At 28.2% G+C, this 14,381-nt stretch overlaps 1 protein-coding gene across 3 annotated transcripts in view; it reads right to left on the bottom strand.

Moving 5' to 3' along the window:
- LOC117180020 (neurogenic locus Notch protein) overlaps positions 1-14,381 on the bottom strand; it is a 385,864-nt gene that overhangs the window by 32,117 nt on the left and 339,366 nt on the right. For all 3 annotated transcript variants that reach the window (XM_033372298.1, XM_033372299.1, XM_033372300.1), the window contains one exon: positions 12,440-14,285. In XM_033372298.1, the coding sequence (XP_033228189.1) occupies positions 12,440-14,285 (1,846 nt within the window). The remainder of the gene's footprint in view (positions 1-12,439; positions 14,286-14,381) is intronic.

The raw sequence follows: 14,381 nt of genomic DNA, 5'->3' as shown, positions 1-14,381 counted from the left end.
AAGCATGTTTCGGTGAAATTCGGAACAATGAAGCGAGAGGTAATGTGGGAAATTCAAAATGGGAGGTTGAAAGGAGAAAAATGAGAAGGGTATGTAATATTCAAGAAGGGGTTATGGAGTGGCAGGACATAAGAGTTAGAGCTATTGGTTAAACAAGGAGAAGAGAGATGGACAAAGATGGTATATGATGGTCAAAGGGTTGACGGAACCAGAATATCTGCAAAAAATAAAAAAGGCAGAAAAATGGAGTAGGGTTGTACGGTTCAGAATGGGAGAAGGAGTGAGAGCATGCAGATATTGGATGAATGAGGAGGAGAATTTATGCAGAGTATTTGGATACGAAATGGAGTCATGGGCACATGTATTAGAGAGATGTACAGGAGAGGAAGAGGGACAATTGAGTGTGGATGAGTGTGTAAGATGGATCTTGGATGGTAGTGGACAGAGAGTGATGTGGATGAAAAAATTGGATGAAGTAAGGGAAAGCAAGGGAGCAGGGCAGAGCCAAACGGGCGATCCTGAAAAGGGACAGTAAAAAACGAAAATTGTTTTCAATATCGTGGAAAATACATTTTTTTTATGGTAAGAGGAAACGGAAGCCCTGGAAGCTCGCTCATTTTAGGAATTAATATCACTACTGTTACTATTGTTTATCCTACGTAATGCGAAAGAGTAGAATATAAGTAGTAGTTAAGTTAGACTAAGGATGGAATTGTAAATATATGTACAGGGAGCGGTGGCCCTCAAACCCGTAAAAGGGAGAGATTAAATACATACATACATACATACATTAAGACAAAATAAATTATTTTTAACCAAAACAGATACTTTTTGAAAGACGAAGAATAATTTAATTTAAAAAAAAACATGAACTTTTAATAACTGAAAGCAGTCCATTTTTAAGCAAAAAAAATGTAACACAATAGTTCAATCTTTAACGAACAAATATATAAATTTTCAACTAGAAAAGATCAATTTTAAATCAAAAATGATATAGTTAAAATTCAAGTATTAAAAAATGTTCTTTCAACCAAAAAGAATCGAATTTTCAATAAAGGTCTTAAATAATCAACCAAAAGAATGAATTTTTTTACCAAAATAGATGCATTTTCAAACAAGAATGATAATTTTCTACTATAAAATAAGAATCTTCAACTGAAAAAAAATGGTAAAAAAAATCAATAAAATTGTCAAATTTTTAACTTCAAAAAATTAATATTAAAACTAAAAAACAAGTATTTAACCAAACATGTAGTAGTTCATTTTCAATTTAAAAAATTAAATTGTCGACGGAAATAATGAATTTTCAACTGAAAAATATAATTTTTAACAAAAAATTTAACAGTTGAATTTTCAATTTAAAATTTAATTTTGAACAAAAAGAAAACAATCGAATTTACTACAGATTAGAAGTTTGAATAAAGAAGTGAATACACAAACATGAAGAGTAATACTCTACCAATTAAATGGATTTTTAACCATATACATACTTGAATTTCAATTTTTAAAAAATTTAACAAAAAATGGAATTAATACATGTTTAGCAAAAAAATTAATAAAAAAGCAAAAAAAAAAATTAATTTTAAAATGGAAAGAAGAATTTTCAAAAAAAAAATCAATTTTTACTAAACCAGTTTTACTAAAACAGTTTTGAAACAAGAATTTTATGCTCAAGGTTTCAGTGGAAAAAATTAAATTTCAACACAAGAATAACATTAAAAAAAAAGAATTTTCAACCAAAATGTGTATTCTGTTTGTGTAAAAAATGTTTATAAATAAGTAGATCAATAATCATCATTCTATCGACAAAAAACGAGTTCAATACATTAGTCGATGACATAACAATGAATTTCAATGTTTATTTAGAACAATTTTTCTCGTTATTCGCCTCAAACGCGAACTGAATAATTAATAGAAACAAATAAGAATGTCTAACTTTTTTTTACTGAATACATTCCTTTTCAGTTTAAAACTTCTAGTATTACATTTTTTTGATTGAAGTTTCATCTTTTTTTGTTACAAATTTTTCTATTTGGTTTAAAATGAACTTTCCTGTTAGAAATTCATATATTTGGTTTGAAAATTCAAAGGCTTTGCAAAAAAATCATCTGTTCCGTTAAAGTACTTCATTTTGACAAACAATTTTTTTTTAAATTGATATTTTTTCTTTTCGGACTTAAAAAGCCTTTTTGGTTGAAAATTGATTTTTGAACTGAAAATTGAACTGTTTCATTTTTTATTAAAAATGTAGCGTTTTTAGTTGGAAATTCAACTATTCAATTGAAAAATCGCCTTGATTGATAGGAAATTATTCTTCTCGTTTCAAAATTTATCTATTTTTATTAAAAATTCAGTTCTTGGGTTATAAATTCCATTCTTTCGTTGAAAATTTATTTTTTTCTTGTTGAATATTTTAATATTTTGTTATAACTTCTTTTTTCGGTTAATAGTCACATTTTTACTGAAAATATAACTATTCCATTTTTGGCTAGAAATTAAACTTTTTTTTAAACACTTTCTTTTTTAGTTGAAAATTTAACTGTGTGGTGGAAAATCCATGTATTTTGTTGAATATTCATCTTTTTCATAAGAATATTATTCTTTATGTTTGTACATTCATTTATTTGTTGAAAATGTAACTATTTTGTTGTTAATTCGATTTTGTTTTAAATTAATTTTTTTTACTGATAATGTAAAATGAAATGAAAATGAAATTAAAAATGAAATGTTCCCGTTTTGGTTAAAAAGGTATCTTTTTTAGTTGAAAATTTACTTCTTTCGTTGAAAATTAAACTACTATGTTGAAAAAACAATTTTAACTATTCTATTTTTGGTTGAATACTTATTTTTTAGATTGAAATTCATTTCTAAAGTTGAAAATTGCTTTCCTGTTTGCTTCAAAATTCGTCGTTTTTAGAGAAAATTAATTTCATTGGTAGAAAATTCATTTTGTTATTAGAATATTATTCTTGTTGTTTGTGCATTTACTTCTATGTTTAAAATTTTATGTATTTTGTTGTAAACTCGATTGTTTTTGTTGATGTTCAAAACTCATTTTTTAAATTGAAAATTTAACTGTTTCATTTATGGTCTAAAATTTATATTTGACGTAAAATATTAAATGAGAATTTAATTATATGATTTTTTGTTAAAAAATTATCTTTTCTAGTTGAAAATTTATTTCTTTTTTCATTGCAAATTGAACTATTTGATTCGAAATTTTTTTTTTTTTTGCTTGAAAATTTGACCGTTTTTTAATTAAAATTTGATCTGTTTTGGAATTAAATTATTCTCCTTGTTTGAAAATGTATCTATTTTGGTTAAAAATTCTTTTTATTTTGTTGTTGATAATTGAACTATTTTGTTACAAATTCAACTGTTTGCTGAAAATTAATTTTGTATACTGAACCATGAAATGTATTATCTTCGGTTGAAATTTTTTTAAATTTGTAACTTAAACAATTTTTCTGAATTTTTTTTCTTGAATATTGAATTTTCTAGTTAAAATTCATTTTTTGTTTGTAGAGAACTATTCTTATTTTTAAAAAATGCATCCATTTTAATCAAGAATTCATTTCTTTCGTTGAAAAGACTGAACTGTATACTAAAAAAAGGCGTTTTTAATAAAATACATGAACTTTGCACAAAAGAATTTTATTTTCCACCAAGTCTAATTTTTTATACAAAAATTAGTGTTTAATTTTCGACAAAAAAGATTAATTTTCTTGCTGAAATTGTTTTAAATTAATGAAATTCATTGAAAATTCCTTGAAATATTTTAAAACATCCTAAAATATTTTAAATCCTTTAAAATCTCTTGAAATTTTTCAAAGCTCTTGAAAATTCCTTGAAATTTTAAAAATACCCTAAAATATTTCAAATCCTTTAAAATCTCATACTAAATTATTGAAATCAATGGAAAATTCCTTGGAATCTATTAAAATATCCTAAGATATATCAAATACTTTAAAATCTCATATTAAATTACTGTAATCAATTGAAAATTCCTTGGAACCTTTTAAAATACACTCAATCATTTCGAAACCTTCAAAATCTTTTGAAACGCCTTGACATCTTTTTAAGATTTCTAAGGTACCCTAAAATAATTCAAATCTTTTACAATCTCATACTACATTATTGAAATCAATTGAAAATTCCTTGGAACATTTTGAAATACTCTCAAATATTGCAATACCTTCCAAATATTTTGACATACCTTGAGCTTTTTTTTAAAGATTTTTAAAGTACTTCTTTAAAATTCTTTGATATTCCGTAAAATTATAAAAATCTTTTGAAAACTCTTGAAAATTTTAAAAGCTTCAGATTGAAATTTAGAAAGCAGAAAAATTTCAAAACGTTAAATATTGAAATATTTGTAGATTAAAGTTTTAAAAATGGAATCAATAAAAATTCAAAACTTTCAAAATTTTCTTTTGAACTATGAAATACGAATCGAGTAATTAACTCGAGTAATTTCTATCAACACTTTAATTTAATAGTTTAACGAATCTACAAACATTAAAATTTTTAACATTTTGAAATTTTTCTGTTTTTTAAATTTCAGTCTGAAATAATTTTATTTAGAGATTGCCCAATTGAAAAACGTACTTTTAAATTATGAACGCTTTTATTTTATTCATGATTATTAATTTTTTATAAATAAACTTTCAAATTTACAATTCAAAATTTGAAGACTTGAATCCCACCTTAAATTAATATACCAAATTATTGTTATTGAATAGTTGCAAATTTTTGAAAATTAAATTTCGAAAGCTTTGAATTTTTATTGGTCCCATTTTCAAAACTCTAATCTACAAACATTTCAACATTTAACGTTTTGAAACTTTTCTCATTTTTACATTTCAATTTGAAGCTTTACAAAATTTCAAGAGATTTTAAAAAAATGTTAAGTGTTTTAAATATTTGAGGATGTTTTAAAAGATGTCAAGGAATTTTGAATTTATTTTTATAATTTACAGGAATTTCATAGAATTAAAAAAATTTTAGAAGGGTTATTTTTAAAAATTCAAAAGTACTTGAAAAATCTTTTAAAAAAGGTCAAGGTGTGTCAAAATATTTGGAATGAATTGCAATATTTGAGAGTATTTTAAAATGTTCCAAGGAATATCCAATTGTTTACGGTATTTTAATATGAAATTTTGAAAGATTTGTTATATTTTAGGATATTTTAATAGATTCCAAGGAATTTTTCATTGATTTTAATAATTTAGTTTAACATTTTAAAGGATTTGCGAATATTTTAAGGTATTTTTAAAATTACAAGGAATTTTCAAGAGCTTTAGAAAATTTCAAGAGGTTTAAAAGGATTTTGAACTATTTTGTATAAAATTTTTTTTTTTTCATTAAAAAAATTTTTTTAACTACAAGAAAATTTATCTTTTTTGTCGAAATATTAACAATGATTAAACATTAACTTTTTGTATAGAAAATTAGTTTTGGTGAAAAATTAATTTCTTTTGTGCAAAGTTCATGTATTTTATTAAAAATGCCTTTTTTAGTTTATAATGCAGCTTTTTGGATGAAAATTTAACTTTTTGTTAGAAAACTTAACTATTTTGTTGAAAAAATTTGAACAAATTTCTTTTAAATTTATGTATTATATTCCAAATTTACTTTTTTTGCATAAAACTAATTGCTTTAGTTGAAAGTTGAACTATTTCTATTAAAAGATAGTCAACTAGTCATTAACATTAATATAAAATTTTATAATTATAATGTTAACATCAATCATATATATAATAGTAATGATATCCATATTATATACACCTGAAAAACATAACCTCAAAATCGAATCATGTATGAAATTAAGAATCACGCGAAACATCAGAATCGCCAATTTCTTTAATTTCTTTCAAATGGGGATCGAGATATAAATAGAAGACCTATGGTGGGGGTAAATCTTAGGCTCGATCTAACAGCTCTAGGAGCAGCTGATTAGATCTTTATTCGTGAATTCGGGTTAGTTCGGATTCGTGTTCGCGCATTTTCGGCTTTATACGAGGCTGGTCTTCGCAGCAGCAAAGTGTGGGGGGGGGGGGAATCTTCCCCCCTTCATTCTTGTGTCGTTTTACCTCTCGGCTAACTATTAGGTCGTTTTTGCTCTCGCGTGTTTTTACTTCTCTTTTCCGCAACTTATTTTTTTAGTTCGCTTTTGCTCTGAGCGTGTCAATTATACTTTCCAAAATGCAACCAATCACATTTTAAGTGTAAAATTAAAACCTATGAAAACATCCATTTCATATAGTTTAATATTTCCCCTTTTTCGGTCCTAAACTCAGTTTTTAATTTCAAATATTCCTCTAACGAAAAACATGACTTTTTGAGTTGGGGCAGTTGATGAATAATGCCCCATATATGTAACGTTTGGAAGACTTGAGTTTTTTAAAATATGACTTTGACACGAAAAGTAATTTTTAACGCAAGGGTTTATATGAAAGTCAGGACGGTAATCAGCTAGAATTTTAATTTTGTATACACTCCGCCATAGGAATAATATGTCTAAATATCTCAAAATTCAGAAAAAAAGAAAGTTTTAAGGGCGGTAGGGGGTTAAATCATTATTCAATCATGAAATTTTCCAATCAAATATTTTACAATTTAAAATTATTTATTTGTTTAATTCTTCGACTAACAATCAAAAAATGGTAAGACCTTCCATTCAAAATTAAAATTTTTTTTAAAAATACAAAACTAGATTGCTATCATTCCAATTTTTGAAATTGTACAATTTTAAGCTTTTTAATTCGAAATTGCTTTATATTTCCATTTAAAATTATTAAATTCAAAACTGTCTACCTCAGCTTTTAGTATGAAATTTTTAAATACTTAATAGTGGATTTGTTTTGACATTTGAAATATTGTAATTTGAAACAATATTGCGAAATTTCAAATTCGAAACCTCCAAACATTAATTTAAGAAAAACTTTGGTTTCAAGGCCTCAAAGATTAAACTGCTTTAAAATTGCGCACTCAAAACTATAATTTTAAATTAAAATTACATACATTTTAAAGGTGATAAATATATTATTAATAAGTATCTTATCATGTAGCACCAAGTGACATTCAAAATGACAGGATAGATTTTTTTACTAAAGAATGTGACTTCTATAAAAGAAAGTCACTATTATTGTCACCGCTCAAAATTGCAGAATTTCAAATATGTAATATTATTTGTCGCTCGATTTTTTTCAGATTCACCAGAGAGTGGTCACCCTGATAATATTAACCTTTTTAAATCAAAGTACTTAACTTTTAATAAAAAAATATGACTTTTTAACAGAATAACCGAACTTTCAAACAAACTAATTAAAAGTTTAACCGGAAGAGATGAAAATGGAACTAACAATATAATAGTAAACTGTTCAACAAAAAAAATTAACTTTCAATCATCAAAGATGAATATTCAATAAAAAGATGAGTCTGCTAACGCTAGATTAATTATGAATATAAAAAGACGGATTTTCTATACAAAAAGAAGAATTTAAAAGAAAACAGTTGAATAGTACAAACAGTTGAATAGTACAAATTCCATCAAAATAATGAAATTTTCAACCAAAAAATATGACTTTTTAACAAAGTAGCTGAACTTTCAACAATATAATTAAATGTTTAATCGAAAGAGATCGATACATTCGGAATCGAAAATATTAGAATAAAAGTTAAAAAGAAATTAACTTTCCACAATTAAAGATAAATTTTTAATAAAAAGATGACTTCTAACGACAAATTAATTTTTAGTCCAAAAGGACAGATTTTCCAAAAGGACGAATTTTAAACAAAGCAAACCAAATAGAATTATTAACCAAAAGAGATTGATTCTGAACCCAAAATAAAATAGTTGACTTTTCAACAAAATCTCTCGCTATTCGATACACAAAAATAAGTGTTTGTGATTTCAGTAAAATTTATTTTTAATTGCTACGTCTGGTTCAAATCTTCAGTTGAGGGCAATTAATGTCGAATTTAAACAAAAATAATCGAGTACCTCTTATTTTCGAAGTCACTTTTTAATTTCAAATGTAAATGTAATTTAGTATAGAGTTTTCAAATAGAATTTTTCTGCAACTACCCAGTTTCGTTTTTTATTACGGATATATTTTTCTTTTTCAAAGTTTTCTTAATGAAAAATAAAAAAAATAAATCAACAGAAAAATGTTGTAAAAATGGGGCTGTCTAATATGAAAGAGCTGCAAGGCATCAAATTAATTCCTTTTTTTTGCAATATTAATTCGAGTACATAATGCTAGAGGAAATTTAAGAGTCAAGTTCTGGATGTAAACGCATTGCTAATTTTGAATATACTTTAATAAACAACATAATATTGTACGTGTAAACATAACCTCGTTTTAAATGAAAAACTTTAGGACAATCATCTTTACAGTCCTAACACTTTTGTGCTCTTAACCACTTATAAAAGACAATGCAAAATCTTGCCTTATTAAACAGTCTCATGATTTGTTTATAAAAAAAAACTCACGGGATGTTCCAACACTTGACTCTTCTCCTAAACCAACTTTTGTGTTTACAAATGTTACGAATCTAAGAATTAGGATTTCCATTCAGCTGTCATTGCGGAAATGCGTATCCCGTATCGCACTGTTTTATCTCTCGATCAGCTTCGTCAGGTGTCTAGACTTGACTCGACTTTCGAGCTTATGAAAAATGCAAGTAGGCTCGCATATGATCTCGCATATGATCTCGCATATGTGCGTTACTTTCCCGATTCTTTTATTTTGATGTGGATATCAGAAATAATATTATTAAACTTTAGTCTTTGGTGCATAATCAGTGAACTTCGCCAAGATATACTAATATTTTTAAATATGTATGGCACAAAAGCGGATATATTTCAGATAAAGTAGGTAGCTTCGGCGACTCTTTTAAAAAACGTTTTGACATATTAGGTTATATGAATATCTCTGTAATACGATGTTTTTGGTGTAAGAAATCATTATGTTTTAAACGCTTTTTTGACGAATATCATTATTGTTCAAAATTCAAAGAATACCTACATCTTCGTTATTGTGTCTAGAATTCATAATATTGTAAATATGACCTGAGCGTATTATTTTCGTCTATAAACTATGCATGCTTTTTAATGATTTTCATGATTTTTTGTGTACAACACGTATTTTCTTCGTATTTTTTTGCTCGATTTGAAACTTATTTTGAAATTTTATACATAATTGAGAAGTGGTTTACCTATGCTTAATTTTTTATTCATGTTGGATGGACTCTATTTTACTTCCTTCCGTTATATAACTATCTTCCCAATTGCCTTTCTGCATGGAAAACATATATTATCATGAACACAAAATAAAAAGTGTTTAGAGTTAGCCTCCGTTAATTAAAAAATATATTATTTTGTCGAAACACAACTTCATTTTTGTCTCAAATGGAAAATATATATTTTTTAACATTTTTCCTATTAATTTAGTCATTTTCAGCGTATTTGAAAATATCTAGTAGCGGTTTACTCCTGCGTGATTTTGAAATTTATATTGGATGTACTTTATTTTACTTTCTTCGTTATAAAACTATTTTCCTAATTGTCTTTGTGTATGGAATGTATTTATTATCATAGACACGAAATAAAAGGCTTTATGGGTGGCCACCCTCAATTAATTTTTTTTTTTTTTTCGAAACACGTCAATTTTATTTTTGTCTTAAGTGCAAAATATATATATTTTTAATTTTTCTCTTATGAATTGAGCAATTTTCAGCATATTTATAAATATGTAGGGGTGGTTTACCCTTGCATAATTTTTTTATTCACGTTAGATGGACTCTATTTTACTTCCTTCGTTATGCATCTAATTTCCCAATTTTTTTGTGTATGGAAAGTATATATTATCATAGACACAAAATAAAAAGCTTTATGGGTGGCCACCCCCAATTAATTTTCTTTTGTTGCGAAACACGTCAATTTTATTTTTGTCTCAAGTGCAAAATATATATATTTTAAAATTTTTCTCTTATAAATTTAGAAATTTTCAGCACATTTAAAAATATTTAAGGGTGGTTTACCCCTGCATAATTTTTGTATTCATGTTGGTTTGATCGAAATTAATTTGGGGTTTATACACAAAACTATACAATCGAAACTTGAGATCCCTATCTTTGAGGGGCTGTTTCACCCTCTTAAAGTGTTTTTCCGCAAATAAGAAAACATACGTGTCGCTTAGTTTTTCGAGTCCTACAACATATATCAGGGAGAATCAAATCAGCGAGGGACACCTGGAGTACCTTCCTTACCAGAAAGGACCTTAAAATAGTTGTAAACTGTTGATTCAAATTTTATATGAAAATACAGATTTTTGTCCATCTTCAATTCGCGGACATCGTTTTTTCAACAGAAACCATTCCGCCCTCGATCTAAGACTCGTTCTGCAAACACGGCGCGAGACATTTAGAAATAAACATTTTAAAATTTGACGAGATCAAAAGACTTCAAACAAAAACAAACTAAATTGGCCCAAGATCTTTTGGTACATTCCCTTTAGATTCATAAACAGCAAAATAAATGAAGGTCAATAAATTCCACAGAAAAGCCATTACTATACGATTTGTGCGGTGTTCTTTACACAAGTTTTTAAAATTAGTTTTTAAAATTAGACAATATAAAATTATATATTGTAACTGATATGAGAAATCAAACAACTGCACAAATTTGAGCTAAACGCATTTCAATATGACTTTTCATTAATATTTTAGCACTCGTGCATTTTTTATTTCATCCAAGTCTTTTATTGTAAGGTAATTTTAGATTTATCAATATTATTTCTCAAATTAAAATACAGGGTGTCTACTCAAATCCTGGAAAAAAATGTCATGACAATTCCAGGTTTTTCAGGTATCCGAAATTTTTTCAGATATAATTTTTCAAAGTACGGTTTATTATGAATGTTTTTTTAAAGTTTCTAGGGATTCAATAAATATATTTAATTTAGATTTTACCAAGCTTTGATCAATTTTATTAATAAGATATTGTTGAATATATTAGCACCATCGATTATTATTCAATCATTAAAAAATCCTAAAAAACATAATTATCCATTTATTGAGCTTGTCTTTAAAGTCCATTAATTTCAATAATAACTGAAACCAATTTTTATTCCATCTTCTTATACCTAAAATTCAGTGCATCTTTAGGTGAAGTTAAAGTGGTTACTGCATTATATTAAATATAATTTAAACTGCGTAAAAATTCTAACTTTTTAACTAAAACCGTTGTGTTTTTAACAATGTAGATGCATTTTTGAATAAATAATTGAACTTTCTGCCAAAACAGACAATTTCTTGACAAAAAACGTGAATTTACAACCAAATAATTGAATTTTTAACTTCAAAAGATAAAATTTTAACTAAATAGTTCAATTTTAAAGTAGATAAGATGAGTTTTCAATTAAGAACTAAATGGTTTCATTTTCGGCTACAAAAATTAATTTTCCACCAAGAAAACAAAGAAATTTCCAATCGAAATGATGGATTTTTAACTAAAATATTAAACCAAAAATGGAAATTCAATTTTCTGTTAAAAAATTAGTTTTCCACCAAAGGAATAAAGAAAATTTCAACCTAAGCAATGAATTTTCAACTAAAATGATGAACCTTCAACCTGAATGGGTAAATTTTAAACGAAAAAGAGATTTTAAGCAAATCGTTTAACTTTCGACCAAGTAGTTGTATTTTCAACCAAAAAGATTAATTTTAACTTAAATGATGATTATTTAACTGGAATACTTGAATTCTCAACAAAAAAGCATGTATTTTTTAACAAGAATATTAATTTTGATCAAAAAGGACAATTTTTTAACAAAATACATATATTTTCTACCAAAAAAATCAATTTTCAACCAAAAAAGGAACAGTTAAATGTTCAGTTGAGAAAAAAATCATTTTCAACCAAGCTTATAAATGAATATTTAACTGAAATAATTACATTTTCAACCAAAAAGATAAATTTTCAAACAAGAACATAATTTTTCAAGCAAGAAGATTAATTTTCTACCAAATAATATGATTTTGTAACAAAATACGTAATAATTGCCTGACAATTCCAGGTTTTCCAGACATTCCAGGTAGGATAGACACCCTGAAATATGTCATTAAATTAAAATATTTTATGTAATTTCTTAGTCATACCTTTACACCTGTCTCCCCCGTCTTACAAGACTGAAGTAATTTTTAGGTATATCTACAGACCTCGAAATACAATGGATTTTAAAAATCTGTTAGAAAGTGTTGTTTATGGTCTGAAATTCACTATTTATTTTTAGAGGTGGCTTGTTATTGAACAATACCAACTGAAATCGACTTTGGAAGCCCACAGAGTATTTTTTTTAATCAAACATTTCTCGATCAACTTACAATTAATCGTTTCGTAAATAAAATTATATATAAATTCAAAAAAACTTACTTGCAAGGTGCCAGTTTTTTCTCACAGTCTCGACCATCGAAAAGGCACTGAGCATTATTGCAAACTTCGTCGCATATACCATTCATAAATACGTCCCAGCAATTTATGGGGGCTGTACAATTTCTCCATGGATTGATTCCAAGCGAACAATCATTTCCGTCAAAGTCGCAAGCATACTTATTGCATTCTTCATCACAGTGATGGTTCCCAGATTTTTCTTTGCATCGATTTTCTATACACTTCTTCTTCTCGCGTTCTAAATCAAGGTCGTATGCGTTCATTGTCTTTGGCCCGTTTGAATTTTCTCGTCCAAATACACCACCCCTGTAATTAAGATCGTAGATTTCGCAGTTTTTACCGCTCCATTTGGGTGGACAATGACAAGCGTAGTCTCCAATAAGATTTTCACAAATAGCGTCTGATTGTTGGCAAGGATTGCTGGCACATTCGTCTCTGGAATCGATCTCGCAGTGTGTTCCGGTCGATCCTGGTGGACAGAGACATTTATAGCCTATTTCACTTTCTGTAATTCTGCAAGAACCACCATTGAGGCATGGTTCAGTGTCACAGTATGATCCAGCAAATTCACAGTTTTGACCATAGTAGTCTCGCGGGCAGAGACACACATGTCCGGCTTGTTTAGCAGTGCAAACACCACCATTTTGACATGGAGAACTGTCACAGAAGTTGACTTTGACCTCACAATGACGACCCATGTAACCAGGTTTGCAGTTGCAGTGATAGTTGTTGATTAATTGAACGCAATCCTGTGTACCAGGTGCTACACAAGGATTAGAAAGGCATTCATTGATGTCACCCTCACATCTTGGTCCAACAAATCCAGGTGGACATTTGCAATCAAAACTTCCAACCTTGTCCGTGCATGTTCCATTATTATGACAAGCACCGATAATGCAATCATCTACATTTATATCACAGATGATTCCTAAAGTTCCTGGCGGACAAGAGCAGCTGAAATCGTGGATAAGATCATGACACGTTCCGCCGTTCTGACAAGGATTGGGCCTGCAATCATCAATGTTCAATTCGCAGTTTTGACCTTGAAAGCCTTCAGTGCAGGTGCACTGATAGGAACCTACCGAATCTTTACAAACCGCACCATTCTGACAAGGTGCAGATTCACACTCATCGATTTCTTCTTGGCAGTAGGAACCAGTATAACCTTCCATGCAGTGGCAACGATGGCTATTACCGATATTCTCGCATGTGCCATTATTACACAAATTGTTTTCCGGCACTCTCTTTCTGATAGCCGCATCTTTACAGGAGACCATTTCCACGTCGCAAACTTTTCCCGTCCATCCAGGTGAACAGTTGCAATGAAATTTGTTCTTGTGTTGCACACACGTAGCTTGATTCTCACAAGGACTATCGACACACCAATCTATATACTCATCACATCGTTGACCAGTATAACCATAAGGACAGTGGCAGGTATAATGTGTCACGTGATCATGACAAGTAGCTCCGTTCAAACAGGGAAAACTGTCGCATTCGTTGATCCTGTACTGACAGTTGGATCCTGTATAACCAGGTTGGCATAGGCAAGTATAATTATTAATTCCATCAATACACTTCCCACCGTTCATGCAACTACTGTCTGTACAATCCTCGTCGTTTGTTTGGCAATTGATACCAGAAAAGCCTAGCTGACACTGGCATGTGTACGAATTTACATACTCTTTGCAAATAGCACCGTTTTGGCACGGTCCTGAGAGACACTCGTCAACATCAACCTCACAATGTTTTCCACTGAATCCGTCCACACAAAGACATGTATAATCTCCGATTCCATCCAAACACGTGCCACCGTTTTGACAAGGAACTGTAATAAAATTAAAAAAAAACACTTAAAACTGAAATCCAATATCTGATCTTATTTCATATCCAATGTTTCAGGGTTTCCATTAACAACAATATT

The sequence above is a fragment of the Belonocnema kinseyi genome, chromosome 9 (genome assembly GCF_010883055.1).
Source record: "Belonocnema kinseyi isolate 2016_QV_RU_SX_M_011 chromosome 9, B_treatae_v1, whole genome shotgun sequence".
Classification (NCBI taxonomy): Eukaryota; Metazoa; Arthropoda; class Insecta; order Hymenoptera; family Cynipidae; genus Belonocnema; species Belonocnema kinseyi.
Note: the sequence above shows the minus strand (reverse complement) of the source record. Positions and strands in the feature narration are given on the sequence as shown.